Source organism: Ictalurus furcatus, chromosome 16, assembly GCF_023375685.1.
Source record: "Ictalurus furcatus strain D&B chromosome 16, Billie_1.0, whole genome shotgun sequence".
NCBI classification, from domain to species: domain Eukaryota; kingdom Metazoa; phylum Chordata; class Actinopteri; order Siluriformes; family Ictaluridae; genus Ictalurus; species Ictalurus furcatus.
The window spans coordinates 20804573-20820886 of record NC_071270.1 but is presented as its reverse complement, the minus strand read 5'-3'; the positions used below and the strand labels follow the sequence as shown (position 1 = coordinate 20820886).

Genomic DNA, 16314 nt, shown 5'->3' with positions numbered 1-16314 from the left:
GAGTGTTTCCTATTTATCTGAATGTTCCTTATGTACACTAAAAGTTTGTGGACACCTGACCACCCATATGTAAGAGTTCCCCAAACTGTTGGCACAATGTTTGAAGCACACAAATGTGTAGATTGTCTTTGTGTGCTGTAGCAGTGTAATTTTCCTTCACTGTTCCAGCATGACAGTGCTCCTTTGCACAAATCGAGCTTTGTGAAGACCTGCTTTGATAAAGTTGGAGTGGGAGTGGACTGCACAGAGCCCTGACTTCAACCCTACTGAACGCTTTTGGGATGAACTGGAATGCTGATTGTGCACCAGACCTACTCACCCGATATCAACGCCTGAAATCACTACTGCTCTTGGGGCTGAATGGATTAAACCCGCCAGACACGCTCCAAAATCTAGTGTAAAGTCTTCCCAGAAGAGTGGCGGTTATTATAACAGCAAAAGGGGATTAAATCTGGAATAGGATGTTCAACAAGCACATATGCAGGCAGACCTGTATGCGTGATACCCAAGAACCCCATTACTTGCCAATGATTAAAATGTTTTGTTTATTAATGACTCGAACATTTTACCGGTTTATAGTCACATTTAATGTTGTGGAAACAAGTCAGTTCCTATTCTGCCCCGTTTGAACTCTGACAAAGTCATTCCCTCACTAGCCTCACTCTTTGTTCTCTCACTCTCTCGCAGAAAAAAAAAACAAAAAACCCACAGCCTATCATTTTACTCTTATTTAGAGGTTAAACAGGCTCAGACTCTGAAACGGGCTGTTATGAGAAGTCATGTGTCCTGTGAACATCTCTCTTTTCACGGAGATGGAGAAGTTTTCACGAACAGTGAAAAGCATCAGAAATGGAAGAAGCACAGGCACAAAGACACAAAGTGTGGAAGAGAAATAACTAGAGAATTAAAAAAGAATCCATATATCTAGCATATACAGTATCCATCTACTGGCATGTGGGAGGAAACTGGAGAAGCCAGAAGAAACCCACACGGACACAGGAAGAACATGAAAATCTCCACAGACTCAAAGGATCGAACCAGGAATCCTCAAGGGTGCATAATACTTTGCCCATATTTTTTTTCCTTCTCGTTCTTATGCCATTGATGGGACCTTGTGATGTAACACATTGCTGCACCCTAATATATAAATAGCTCGACAATAAATGTATGTTAGATTTTAGCCCATGTCATGACTAGCCATCATTGTGTGCTACCTGTCTTTAAAAAACATGATACAATTTTCAAGGATCCGTTCCACCCTCTGGCGCTCTTCAGTGCTATTACAGGACCGATGTTACATTGCATATCTTTAATTGGATCCACTAGATACCTGAGAGAATAGCAGCTCTAGGAATGAAATGAAAGACAGTTCAGACAGTCAAGCAATTACCTGTGAGACGGTTTCAAACAAGTGTAAGTAAGAGCACAGAACAGTACAAAGTTTTATTGTGGAGAAAGGCTGGACAGAAATGATTGCAATAAACAATTCACACAACATTCTGGTGACAGGAATTCCTGCAGCAACATGAATGAGATCTTCACAGTCTAAGGTGCTCAGTGAGGTATTGGAAGTAATGAACAATTCCTTGTTCCTACGTCGGATGGATTTTAACATCTGCCAATGCACAATGACTTTTCCTCCCCTCACCATAGGATAATCAGATATTCTAGATGTCGTTTGTGTTATGAGAAACCATCTCAATTTTCTCTGCAGGCTTTCAGTATTTGCCTGAGAAAGTCCAGTCCATAAGCTCAGATTGTCTGTTCTCTTGCATGTTAGTCTGGTACAGGATGGCACTGAAGCAGTACTATGGCACAAGAGATCACTGTGGTCTTTAGAAGACACCAGCTTCAGACAGGAAAGTGTTGGCCTCCAGTAGCAGACACTTCATGTACACACGGAAGGTGTAGAAGAGTGTTAGAAAGTCCTGTGTGCTGAACACAGTATCTGCTAGCGCAAATCCCAGTGTGGATGGAATGAATCCTCTGCCGTATTCCACCATCCAGGTCCCCGAGGTCCACTGCACTGAGGTCGCCTCACCCACCGAGTGCACGATTGTGTCACCTGCCAAAGCCAAACCCAATCACACAACCATTTAAGATTGCATTTCCTCAAAGCTTGCATTATGAGAAGAATTACCACAAATTAAAAGGGATACTCATTATTTAAGGGATACACATTTTTTCTACCTTTTTACTGCTCTATGGTGTATGGAATGTCTGAACAATCTTAAGAATTAAAAGGTCACTGCTCTTCAGAAGGGTGTACTTGCATTATTATGCTATTAAATTATCATTATATCAGCAATGTATCGTCCAACAAAAGTAGTTATCGTGACAGGCCTAGTTGTGGTAAATAAAGATTAGGTTGAACATGCTGGAGTATTCCTTTAAATGATGATGTCAAATGGATACTTGGAATACTTCTAATTATTTTCATACCTGGGTAGTAAGTCTCGCTTTTAGTCGATCCTTCTTTCCATTGCCTGAACGTCCCGGAAATTACAGTGTCTGATATCTCAGCCCAATATCGACCTGAGGAAACAAAATGGATGATCTTTTAGTGTAGATCAGTACATCCTATAAGCTAAGGCTGTATACAGAGGATGAGCAGCATTATATTATATTATATTACATTATATTATGTATATCTCCTTTGAGTGATTTGTAATGAGTTATTAATCAACATTAATCTTTAAAAATATCAAATGATTTGAATGGCATCTTCAAGCTTATGAGATTTACAAGTGCCTACTGACTATTCTTAGTTATCTAATCAGAAGGTTTTTGGAAAGTTTCCGGCTCTGTATAACTGTTGCTGTAATGAGTATGTACGCAGAGTGACCTACGAACTCCTTGCTGAGTGTGAAGTTGACTTCTGCTGATGAAACTGCAAACTATTCTTCAGTAACATTTTCTTCAATTGATCGATCATATCTGGTCCCATCTGGGTCTTTAACTGTAAAATTCCCCTACAAGTCTCACTGAAGGTTTTGCAGTCCTATGGAGAAGGTGTTGTACAATGTGGATTTTATGCTTTGCCAATGCATTCAAAGGTTAACCAAACCCCGTCTTGACCTGACTTTTCAAAGTGCAATGAGATAGAAAGTGCGCAGGATGAGACGTAACATGAAGCAACTTGCTTTGTACTGAAGGAATTGAGGAGAAATAGGACAGAGATTAAGGATGATTGCCTGCTCTAGGTCTTGGGCGCAAACGACCTACCTTATGTCACTCTACTCAACTAAGCACACTTACCCGAGTGTCCGCTTGTGTCAACAGCGGTCCCGAAGAGCAGCACGTACTCTGTGAGGGACGCGTGGAGCAAACACATGGAGCCCATCCAACCCCCGGCATTTACAAACACCCACTGCAGGTCCTCGTCAGGCAGGATGTGGCCTGGGTAGCGTTTCCGCAACTCCACCACTACTTTAGAGAAGGCCTGCTCATGATCCTGACCTACACATCACACAGACAGAGCAAGAAAGATAGTAGTTAGATAGATCTGAGTTTTACTATACATTCTTGACATGTTTTCATAGAAGTCTAACCGGGTGACAGAAAGGAATTTATTAATAAATATAGCACCAGTTTTCAGTATATATTATTTAAAAATAACAAAACAAAAAAACCTTCCTTTTGGTCAGCTTTCAGTTCATCAATCCTAACCATCATTAAAGTACACTGTTAATTAAATATGCATTATTTTCATAGGAAGAAGCAAAATGACACAGTGAGTAGAATTCCTAGTGAACAAGGTCTAGAGTCCATAGTTCCATCCTGAGCTTGTGTAACTGTGTTTGGAGTTTTGTATCGTCTCTCGTGGTGGTTTAGCGTTCAGCACGTTTGCCTCACACCTCCGGGGTTGTGGTTCGAATCCTGCCCTGCTTCAGGGGGTTTCCTCACCCAATCCAAAGTGGGTTTCCACCGGGTACTCTGGTTCGCTCTCTCACAGTCCAAAGACATGCATTGTAGGCTGACTGGCTTTTCCAAATGGTCCGTAGCGTGTGAATGTGTATGCGATTGTACCAACTGGCACCCCATCCAGGGTGTCCCCTGCTTGTACCCAGAGTTCCTTGGGACAGGCTACAGGCTCCAGGCTCCAGGCTCCCCGCAACCCTGTGTAGGATAAGCGATATGGAAAATGGATGGATATTCTCTCAGTGTTTGTGTGGGTTTCCTCTGGGGTTTCTTGTTTCCTTCCACTTCCCCAAAACATTAGGTGGATTGGCAATGTTAAATTGTTCATATGTATGAACGTGTGTGTGCGCATGGTGTGCTGTGATGGACCAGGGTTCAAGGTCTATTCAAGGCGCATTCAAGGATAGGCTCCGGACCCATTGCTTCGGCTTATCGAATGATTTATATGCATAGGAATTACAGTACAGTTCTCTCTGAGATCTGATCTGAGGTCAGAGCTGGAATGGCCATGCCTGTGCATTCAATCTGATATCACATCAATCTGTCATACAAGTGGTGGTCAGAGCAGCCATGCTGTCAAATGACCTTTAATCTGAGGGAATTGGCAGGCTAGAGATCAAATGGCCATCTCTGATAACCAGAAATATAATTTTAGCTAAGACACTGAATGCCATGCTGAGTATAGAAACACATGGCACATAGCTAGATGCTTCTACCATGCTTCAGAGTTAATCAGCTGGCTGCAGCTGCATGCACTTCAGGATCACAACACAACATTTCACTTCTCATTCAATCATTTCCAGGTGAACTCACCTGAGTACTGTTTGGCCAGTTTGGCGACGTCCTCTTTTGTAAATACATACTGTTTACTGGCTAACCAGTACTGTAAGTACTGTATGACTAACACCAACACTCCGACAAGCACCACGAGTTTCAACAATTTTCTACTTACAAACATTATGTCGAAACCGATGACCTGCAATGCAACATTAAAAAAAAACGCCTACGCAGAAAAATAAACAAATAACAGCTAAACAAACAAACAAACAAACAAACAAACAAACAAACAAACAAACACCTGACACACTTTCATTCAAACTCCTTCAGAAAACTCTGCTAGCTAACAGACTAGCATGGCAAACCAGTGAACTCGGCTGCCATGACGTGCATGAGCTTATCAATTTCGACCAATCACGAGTCACGTTAAAGAGCTCTCATCCAATGTAATGTAAGATCTGTACTAGGAAGCGTGATGCAATGGTGCAATCCTGAACATCAACACGGCGCTTGATTGCGCATTTCAACATATATTTATATATATATATTTGAATTTATTCTGTGCAGCTTAAGTGATGAGTAAACATATAAAAAGTAGCGGTAACATATTTTAAATACATTTTAGACTTTTAAGTGCTTATTTGATAATATTTACTATAATGTTATTTAAGTAAAATCCAGTGGAAACTATTCTTGCGCAAACTCAACGCAAAAGCGCGCACGCATACCTAAAGAAAAGAAACATGCCTCCTACCTCCTGATTGAGTGATCACGGATAACACTAATACTAATGTTTCTGAGCATTGGGTTAATAACGCTGTGTTTTTAGCTCGTTTTATAGACTATAGGTTGCCATGGATACCACGGAGACTGCAAGCAAAATCCAGTTTGATCCCAGAGGTAACTATTGTATGTTTACATGCAAGACCCTTGTTTATTTTTTCCCTTATTTTCTTCACACTTGTGCAGTTTGCAGGGATAGTCATTATTCTCACTTTAACTGTCATTCTTTTCAGCAGCACACAAATATAACATTCTTAAAATAACACACACACACACTGTTGACATGTCATCTCGTGACAAGTCACCTGATTAAAGTTCTGCATTTGGACTAAATCTGGATTTTTAAAAATTTTTGTATGCTATAAATAATCCAAATAGCCTCTTTCCCCCCAAACAGACTAAATGAACCTTTTGCTTTGCTCGCCTTACTGTCTGATTCCAGTAAATAGCCTGTAATTCACCAAATCTACCATTTAAACAAGTTCATGTCTTGGGATCTTTTATACCATGACTGGAGTCCAAATATTCCAGGGTAGGGGTTTCCCCAAATTCAGCTGAGAATGCAACTTATAATGATTTCTCCAGTTTCAAAATTATTCAACCCCTTCATGACAAGTATCTTTAGTACTTAGTAGACACCCTTTTGCTGTTATGACCTGCTGCAAATGAGATGCAGAGCTTCTGGCAGTGTTCCCGAGGAATCATAGCCCACTCCTCATGAGCAATGGCCTCCAGTTCAGTAATATTCCTGGGTTTGCGTGCTGCAACCACCTTCTTCAAATCCCTCCAGAGATTTTCTATGGGGTTCAATTCAGGTGTCCGTGATGGCCCTGTAGATTCTTCCAGGACTTCTTCTGCAACCAGGACTTGGTGGAATTTGAGGTATGCTTGGTCCAATGACGTCCCAAGCTTCAGCTTCCTCACAGACGGCATGAGGTTTTCTCCTAGGATTTCCTGATACTTCAATGAATCCATCTTGTCTTACACATGCTGCAGGTTTCCAGTGCCAGAGGATGCAAAGCAGCCCCAGAGCATCACCGAGCCACCACCATGCTTGATTGTGGACAGAGTGTTCGTTCTTCATTCTTCTTCCTCCAGACATACCGCCGATCCATCGTGCCGAAAAGTTCCAGTTTTGTTTCATCGCTCCACAGAACAGAATCCCAAAACTTCTGTGGCTTATTTATATGATTTTGAGCGACTTTTCTTGTGCTTTTGGGTCAGTAGTGGTGTACATCTTGGAGATCTGGCATGGAAACATTCTGCATTTAGTACGCGCCTTACTGTACTCACTGAAACCTCAGTGCCTGTTGCCACCAAGTCTCGCTGCAGGTCTTTTGCAATCACTCTGCCCCCCCCACTGTGTGTAAGCCGTAATATACCATACATTTTTTTTCCTTTCTTCTTTTGTCATGGTCTTGAAATAACAAAAAGCTGTTTTCCCATGATGTAATTTTATCATGAGAAAATATTGTGCCTTGGAAACTGGACTGGTGTTGCATGCATTTTACTGTCTTTGCCATCATGCATTTAATAAGTGGCTGCTGTAGAGATGGACTTTATTGACACATTAAGAGGGAGGGGTGTCTCCTTCTCAAGTGTCAGACACTAATGTGGAAGTTATATATGGAGCTATTTCAGCTTGAGTGAGTCCCTGATCAAAGTAAAAACGATTTTGCTCATCCATGTTGCTGCGGGATTGCGTTAAGCTTTTGCTGCATCCATTGTTATTTTTGTGGCGTTGGTGGCTTGACGGTTAAGGCCATGGGTTACTGATCGGAAGGTCGGGGGTTCAAGCCCCAGCACTGTTGGGTCCTTGAGCAAGGCCTTTAAGGAGGAGGCCTTGAAGGAGGAGAGAGGGTTACCTGTGCACCCTGTGCTCTGACCCCAGTCTCTTAACATGCTGGGATATATGAAGAAAAAAAAAATTCACTCTGCTGTAATGTATATGTGACCAATAAATGCTCATTATATCGCGAGAAAATGACTTTTGTTATGTGGAGATCACGAGAAAACGAGAACGAAAAAAATCGTAATGCATGTCCTTTTACGGCTTCTGTTGAACACTTACACGGGGACATTAACAAATGTTTGAAGGTGGATTATTTTTGGATTTTTGTGTTACCAGGTACAACAGCGCCACCACTGGTCACAAAATAACACTCATAATGGTATAAAGAAGTAAACGAGGCTGGGGCTGATTCCTTTCTAACCCAGACTTTAGCTTCACTCAGCCAGTCAGTGACAGTCCTGTCAGGTTGATTACACAGAGTCAAACACCCCCTAGATTTGCTCTCCGTTCGGGTGTATATTTAACACGTCATCAGTAGTAATTGAGAAGGCGCCTGTGAAATGCAGTCGTATGTGTAACGAAGTTGAATGAAGTTGAATCTAGCATCCTTTTGTCCCTCAGAATGCCTCAGAAAGTAGATATACGAAGCACACATTCCCCAAAGAAGGTACAGATTACACAGAATGACAGATGACCGAATCTTAAGTTTAGTGATTTTTTGGTTTGAGCAAAAAGGTTCCAACTTTACTGATTACCGTGTTTGGTATTCAGATTAAACGTCATGAACCCAGCTGAGGATTATGCTCTTGATATGCTTTAAAAAATTAGACAACGTGAATAGCGCTGTCTATCTTCCTTAAAGTGTGCGTGTATATATAGTTTTTTAGATTTTTAGCCTATCATCATGACAAGCCGTCACTGGTTGCTAATCTATTCCGGTTCCATAAGCTTTTATGACTTGTTGTCTCAGAGCACCAGCATCTGAGGTACAACCCGCTGCGTGATTCCTGGGTTCTGGTCTCAGCCCATCGGATGAAACGGCCGTGGAAGGGGCAGGTGGAGAAAGTACCAGAAGACAACGTCCCTCGTCATGACCACAACAATCCCCTCTGTCCCAGGAGCACCAGAGCCAATGGCGAGGTGAGATTCTCGTAAACATCATTCATCATAAACAGCTACACTTCAGTGTGGCATGGAAATGCTGAAAGACGTGCCTGAAGGTGCCATTAACTTTATACTTATACCACAGCGCTGTTGAATTCTTTGATTCTGATTGTGTTCGTATTAAAGTGGCCAGTGAGTATAATTTGCAAAATTATTTACGAACAAAACAAAAAATGTAAAAGATGTAAGTGCGTAAGACCCCTGTGAGCTCATATTCATCCCCGCTGCTGTGAAACCCCTAAATTAGTTGACGTCAGAAGTCACATAATTATTTATATAATAATAATAATATAATAATTATAATAATTCCTTAGATTTATATAGAACTTTTCTAGGCACTCAAAGTGCTTTCCATTTTATGGGGGAAATCTTCTCAACCACCACCAGTGTGTAGCATCCACCTGGATGATGCGACGGCAGCCATAGTGCGTAGAGTGATGTAGCCAAGTCACAGATGGAGATTATTAGGGGGCCATGATAGATAAGGGCCAGTGTTGTAATTTCACCAGGACACCGTTGTTATACCCCTACTCTTTTACGAGAAGTGTCCTGGGATTTTTAACGACCACAAGGAGTCAGGACATCGGTTTAACGTCTCGTCCGAAAGACAGTGCTGTAGTTGAATGGAGTCCAGGTACTTCTTCCCTCAGGGGTGTAAATACTTATACAATCAACAGATATGTTTCTTTGTTTAATTAGCCTTTTGTCACAATGAAACCTAATTTTCACCGTCAAATGTTTAAACATAGGGTGTAAATTAAATGAAATAATTAAATAGAAAGGGAGTAAAAATGTATTTAAAGTATATTTTGAAATATTGAACAAAAGTACCACTTGTACACAATTTAAAATATTTTTTAGAAACAATCCCACTTAACGTCTGTTAGTATGCCACGGACCACAAGGGGGCAGCGGAGCCCTGGTTGAGAAACACTGGTTTACTCTCGCAAGTTCATTATATTCTGACATATTATTACAAGCAATATATTGCTATCTTGCTTGTCTACTTACTGTCTACAGCTGAAAACATGCACGCACACACACACACACACACACACACTAACGCATATCAAGGTTGCGTCTCGGCGGGTGTTATGTTGTTCTGTACTTGTCACATTCTCATGCACCGTAGCCTGTAAATAATCACATTATGTATAATGAAATTGATTAGTTAAACTGCAACAGTCCTAGTGAAGTGTAAATACAGATATGACCTAAACTGCTAATTATGCTTGTTATCATGGTTACGTCCCACCGTGGTTAAGTACAGTCCCTTACGAAACTATTGGAACAGCAAGGCCAATTAATTTGTTTTCGCTGTACATTGAAGACATTTGTGTTTGAGATCAAAAGATGAATATGAGAAGAGAGTTCAGAATTTCAGCTGTTATTTCCTGGTATTTATATGTAGATGTGTTACATGACATAGAACATAGCACAGTGTGACAGGTATTTCTTGCTACCCTGTTAGATTGATTGTTTCAACAATAAATAGCTCTGAACATCTACGCTTGGAAGGGCGCACAGTGACTTAGTGGGTTCAATTCCCGCCGCTGTGGAGTTTGCATGTTCTCCCCGTGCTGCGGGGGTTTCCTCCCCGTACTCCAGTTTCCTCCCCCAGTCCAAATACATACATGGTAGGTGGATTGGCATGTCCAAAGTGTCCGTAGTGTATGAATGTGTATGTGATTGTGCCCTGCGATGGATTGGCACCCTGTCCAGGGTGTACACTGCCTTCTCCCCGATGCTCCCTGGGATAGGCTTGTTCCCCGTGACACTGACGGATAAGCTGTATAGAAAATGCATGGATTGATGGATCTACGCTTGGTTTTAGCCTTCAGTTTCTTCTATATTTTAAAGTGCTTGAAATGCAGATTATTATATCCAGATTCAGCTTTTCCTCTTCATTGTCTCTGCATGTGTCGCTTTGTAAAGACTTTTGCTACTCGAGCGATTTTTAGTGTCTTATGAAAGTTTAGCCTTGAGCATTATGGGTACCTTTATTGAAGTGTTAAAAAAAAAAAATCCAGCTTGCTGTGGAAACTAATGTCTTTGCATTCATTACAAAATGTCCTCTAAGCAAGGAAATAATGATTTCTCTTTTCCTTTCTTTACTGTCTTCACCCGTCCTTGTACAACTATGAATCATTTCACCTTATTTATTTATTTATTAAAAAAAGTGTTCGATGTTCTTGCATCTCCCAGTAGTTTCCTGAAACATAGGGGTGAAATATTTTTGGTGATCACAAGCAAATTATTACATTAAACTTGGCGTTAAACTTGAAATTCAACCGCAGTCTACATAATCTTTACTGATCTTTTTTTTTTTTTTTTTCTCCCAATCATTCCATCTAGGTGAATCCTGATTACGACAGCACTTTCCTCTTTGATAATGATTTCCCTGCACTGCAACCAGATGCTCCAGATCCTGGTAAAGTGTTTGCTGCTTTAGATACATGATCAGGGTTATTACAGGTGAGCTGTAGGACATGACGGACAATCAACACGTACTGTACAGTTCCCTCCGAAACTATTGGAACAGCAAGGCCAATTCATTTCTTTGTGCTACACACCAAAGACATTTGGGTTTGAGCTCAAAAGATGGATACGAGACGAGAGTTTAGGATTTCAGCTTGTTTGATTATTTCCCGATTTTTACACCTAGATGTGTTGAACAACATAAAACATAGAAGCTTTTGTATCAGACCACCCATTTTTTTTTTTTTTAGGCGAGCAAAAATATAGGAACAGATAAGTCTTGAAGGAAATTAAAATGACAATTAAATCAAGTCTTCACAGGTGAAACTGTAGGATAAAACCAAGAGTAGACGTTCAGAGCTATTTATTGATTAGACAGTGAATCTAATAGGACACACCTGGGTAGCAAGAAACACCTGTCAGTCACATGTTCCAATATTTTTGCTCGCCTGCAAATTGGGTGGTCTGATACAAAATGTGCTATGTTGTTTGACACATCTGCATATAAATACCAAGAAATAACAGCTGAAATTCTAAACTCTCTTATCATATTCATATTTTGATCTCAAACCCAAATGTCTTCAGTCTACAGCACAAACAAATGAATTGGCCTTGCTGTTCTAGTAGTTTCAGAGGGGACTGTAATTAGGGCTGGGCGATAATGACAGTATAATATTGATATCGTGATCAGTGATCTTTTCTGCAGTATCGTATCGTGGAAACTAGACAACACTCGCAGACTCGTCTTCTCGGGTGAAAAAGTTTATTACAGAAGGATGAATACAGGATAGAAGAATGCAGGATAGAATAATGAAAGCACTCCGAGGTCTTGTGCTGAACATCTAATATATAATATGTATCTATGTTTGTGTATATATATAATATGAAGCGCAGGGCACGATACGTTTCTATGTACCAATAAGGAGCAGTTTGATGCAGTTCAAACAGGCTTTGTTTCAGGTTCGAACCCTTAACAGAAAAACATTTTGTGTCTCTGTAAACAGGTAAACATTCTGTACTAATCTAAACGACATGACATGACCTTCTTTGACGTTATCCTCTGATGAACATGAACAGAACAAGAACAAAACTATTACAAAGTAAAAATGAATAATTTCCCTCACAATTGTTGATAATTTTTGATATCTTTTTTTTGTCCCCTCCCCGAGTTGCTCACCTGCCAAGACATGTGAAGTTAGTCGATGGCATCTTTTTCCAAACAGCTGCTCATGCTGCATCACAGGGCAACGTAACACACTCGGAGGATAGCGCTATCCGCCCACTTCCGCATACATGATCTTACAGACCCGCAGCATGTCTTGAAGTGTTTTATTCCTCTTATACCACAGCAATTTTTTATTTATTAAAGAACAACACATTATATTTTTATCAATTTATGTAATGTTACATGTAATGTTGTTAAGTTTTGATCACTTGCACTGTCGCAGATATCAAAAATTGTTCCCTGACCAGACTCTCTTTTTTTTTTTTTCTCTCTATCAAGAAGTTAATAAGAGAAAGAAAAGAATGGATATCCGTTTACGTGGAGCATCTACAATAAGTCCCTGTGTTAGTTGTTACTATAGAATCAATGGTAATTGTTAACATGTAGCACGTTACCATGGTCTCAGGTGAAGTCCAGATGATGTCTTTAATAATTATGACAGGCAGTGTAGCATGTACTGTATTTTATTTCATTATATGGCCACTTTGACTGGATTTTAATGTCTTTACTCTGGCTTGTTCATATTGTGTATAGCTCATTCATAAATCATATAATCATATAAAAATAGAATTGAAAAGAAGTGAACATCATCTGTGTGTGTGTGTGTGTGTGTGTGTGTGTGTGTTATACAGGTTCAGATCATCATCCTTTGTTCCAGACCAAACCTGCAAGAGGTGTTTGGTAAGAAAGCTTCATCCTCTTTACATAACAACGATAAACCTTATATGTATAACCAAATAACTATATTGGTAAAATGCTACAGTCATGTGAAAAAATAAGTACACCCCATGGAAACTGTTGCCGCTTTTTTTTTTTAAGACATATTTGGTAAGCAAACATTTGATCATCTTTGAAACAGTGCCTATTAATGAAGAAGTTGATATTCTTGAACAAAACCACTAGGAAAATGAGCTTTTTTCAATCATTTATTAACAGAAATATCAATAGATGTGATATTCTTCTGTGGAAAAAGTAAGTACTCCATTGGCCTCAGAAGCTAGTACTGCCCCCTTTAGCAGAAATAACTTCTTGTAGGCGTTTTGCATAATTGTCCACCAGGCTTGCTGGAATTTTTGACCACTCTTCCATGCAAAATTCTTTCAGTTGGAAGATGTTTGAGGGTTTTCTCATGCACTGCTCATTTAAAAATCTCCCCACAACATTTCAGTGGGATTCAAATCTGGGCTTTAGCTAGGTCATTCCATAACCCTTCATCTCTTCTTTCTGAGCCATTCCTTGGTGGATTTGCTAGTGTGCTTAGGATCATTATCCTGTTGAAAGGTCCACTTTCGGTTCAACTTCAACTTTCGGACAGATGGCCTCACATTATCTTCAAACACTCTTTGATATGATGCAGAATTCATAGTTGAATCAGTGAATGCAAACTGTCCAGTCCCTGAGGCAGTGAAGCAACCCCAAACCATAACATTTCCACCACCGTGCTTCACAGTTGTATGAGGTGCTTCTCCTGAAAAGCTGTCTTTGGTCTGTGCCAAACATGTCTGCTGTTACTGTCGCCAAACACTCTATCTTTGATTCGTCTGTCCAGAGCACGTTATTCCAAAAGGCGTGGTCTTTGCCTATTGGCTCAACTGTAGTCTTGCAAAGGCTTTTTCCTGTCACGCCTCCCATGCAGGTCAAATTTGTGCAATCTCTTTCTGATTGTAGAAGCATGCACTTTGGCACCAACAGTTGGAAGACTTACTAGCAGATCCTGTGATTAAAATTTGGGGTTCTTAGAGACTTCATTTTGCATCAGAAGGTCTGCTCTTGTGCTGAATTTGCTCCAGTCCTGGACAAATTGGCAGTCCTTTGAAATCTGCGCCATTTGTAGATGATTTTCCTTACAGTGGAATGGTGTAGTTCAAACTATTTGGAGATCTTTTTAAATCCCTTGCCAGACTCATAGGCATCCACAACCTTTTTTCTGAAAGGCCTTACAGAACTCTTTAGATCTTGGCATGATGACACCACACACCTCAATAACAAAGGGAACACCAGACACTAGATATGAGAGGGTTATAAATAAGACAGATTCCATCTGTACTCTCTGAGCAGGTCCTAATCACTGGCACCCAGTCTTCAATACCTGATTCTAATTTTATGGATTTGAAGATGTGATAAATATAGGGGTGTATTTTCTTTTTTTTCATGTGACTGATCTGTTTTTTTTTTTTGTTGAGTCAAATGATTCAAAAGTAAACTAAGAAAGCTGTCATCTAGGTCGAAACACATTGAATGTGACATTTTGAAGTGTTCATGATTACTATATAGTGTACTGTACGGTGCAGCGTTGTGATTTATACAACAGCAGTGTTGAATTATCGATGCTGATTGGTCAGAAAGTGTTCATTTACTTTCTGTAGCAGCAGCTATGAGTTCCAGCTACAAGGAAAATCACAGGTATAATATTATGTGTTTGTTGTAGTAGGTTATCGTTTCTATAGTAAAGATTTGTATGGTGGATGCCCGCCAATAAACAGATTAAAGATCTAATCTTGAACCATATTTGACTGTTAGATATATTTGCTCCATCAGGTGTATTTTGTAACAGCCGCAGCGAGATGACCGTGTGCAGAACGAGGTCCGTTAGTGATGGAGGTGTGAATAAAACTTTCTCGCTCGGCTTGTTAATGCCCAGCTAACGGTGCTGAAGCACAAAATCCTCACTTGCTCTCTAGAGAGGACGCTAGCAAAAGGAAAAGGGCCAGGCTAAATGATTTTTGTGTTTTCTAATTTGCAACATCAGAGTGAAAATCAATACCGAGAGGTTATAGAGTCATGACTTATAACGGCAGCGGTGTACTTCCTTAATGAGGTGGAACGAGCCTGGTGTTGTTTGCTAGAACATCCACAAAATTATGCTTATAGTTTATTCACATTGGCTTGCTTTATGCGCTGTAGGCTGGTGTATAGCATGCCCTGTAGAGTCCATATACTGTATAATATGTGCTACATGTACAGATCAGCGACAAATTAAAGGAAAAAGTCCCCGCTGGCTCTGTTGTGCTACGGGAGATATTCTGCTAGTCATCTTGTCCCCTTTTATGAAGAAGAGTGACTTTATTATGTTTCTTAACTTAATAAAGTTGTTATTCTGACTTTTATTACTGGAGTAAGGATACAGAACAAATGGCTGTCTGTATTCATTTATAAAAGATTATAAAAGATCTGTATACGTATGTATGTGTGTGTATATGTGTATATATATATATATATATATATATATATATATATATATATATATATATCTGGGCTTACGGTTGGCTTAGCATGTTCGCCTCACACCTCGAGGGTCCAGGGTTCGATTCCCGCCGGGGCCATGTGTGTGCGGAGTTTGCAAGTTCTCCCCGTGCTGCGGGGGTTTCCTCCGGGTACTCCGGTTTCCTCCCCCAGTCCAAAGACATGCATGGTAGGCTGATTGGCGTGTCTAAAGTGTCCGTAGTGTATGAATGGGTGTATGAGTGTGTATGTGATTGTGCCCTGCGATGGATTGGCACCCTGTCCAGGGTGTACCCAGCCTTGTGCCCGATGCTCCCTGGGATTGGCTCCAGGTTCCCCTGTGACCCTGAAGAAGGAGTAAGCGGTAGAAGATGGATGGATGGATGTGTGTGTGTGTGTGTGTGTGTGTGTGTGTGTGTGTGTGTATATATATATATATATATATATATATATATATATATATATATATATATGTATATATATGTATATATATATATATATGTATATATATATGTATATATATATATATGTATATATATATATATATGTATATATATATATATATATGTGTGTATATATATATATATATATATATATAATTTATGTGTGCCTGTGTGTACGTATATATTGTATTTTGTCTTCTGGTCTACTTTTGTGCTGGAAAACACAGGAACCAAAACCTTCCAAGCCTTTTTATTTTATGTTTATTTTTCATTTTGTTATGACAAAAGCATCATATCATGATTCCCAAAGGTGTTTCTATGGTACGCAATACGTATCATGATATATACAGTGCCCTCCACTAATATTGGCACCCTTGGCAAATATGAGCAAAGAAGGCTATGAAAATTTGTTTCTATTGTTTAACCTTTTGATCTTTTGTTTAAAAAAAAATTCACAAAAATACTCTGCTCTCATGGATATCAAACAATTGCAAACACAACCCAGGTTT

At 39.9% G+C, this 16314-nt stretch overlaps 2 protein-coding genes across 3 annotated transcripts in view; one reads left to right on the top strand and one right to left on the bottom strand.

Moving 5' to 3' along the window:
• The window catches only part of galt (galactose-1-phosphate uridylyltransferase), a 132940-nt gene that overhangs the window by 15336 nt on the left and 101290 nt on the right, over positions 1-16314 (top strand). The window contains exons 1-4 of one of the 2 annotated variants that reach the window (XM_053645986.1): positions 5305-5598; positions 8244-8413; positions 10793-10868; positions 12773-12821. In XM_053645986.1, coding sequence (XP_053501961.1) covers positions 5553-5598; positions 8244-8413; positions 10793-10868; positions 12773-12821 — 341 coding nt within the window. In that variant the 5' untranslated portion in view covers positions 5305-5552. Of the gene's footprint in view, positions 1-5304; positions 5599-8243; positions 8414-10792; positions 10869-12772; positions 12822-16314 lie in introns of those variants that run through there. The other variant, XM_053645987.1, reaches the window with a different exon arrangement.
• sigmar1 (sigma non-opioid intracellular receptor 1) lies at positions 1413-5149 on the bottom strand. The gene is made up of 4 exons (XM_053645989.1): positions 4735-5149; positions 3259-3459; positions 2443-2535; positions 1413-2065 (listed from the first exon to the last, which is right to left on the bottom strand). The coding sequence occupies exons 1-4, from the start codon at positions 4877-4879 to the stop codon at positions 1836-1838; spliced, it is 669 nt and encodes a 222-aa protein (XP_053501964.1). The 5' UTR covers positions 4880-5149; the 3' UTR covers positions 1413-1835.

Coding starts and splice junctions, on each gene's coding strand:
- sigmar1 (XM_053645989.1), bottom strand. CDS start 4,879: ATGTTTGTAAGTAGAAAATTGTTGAAACTCGTGGTGCTTGTCGGAGTG. Junction 3,460..4,734: donor ACTGGCCAAACAGTACTCAG/GTGAGTTCACCT, acceptor TGTGATGTGTAG/GTCAGGATCATGAGCAGGCC. Junction 2,066..2,442: donor AAGCGAGACTTACTACCCAG/GTATGAAAATAA, acceptor TGGCTTTGGCAG/GTGACACAATCGTGCACTCG.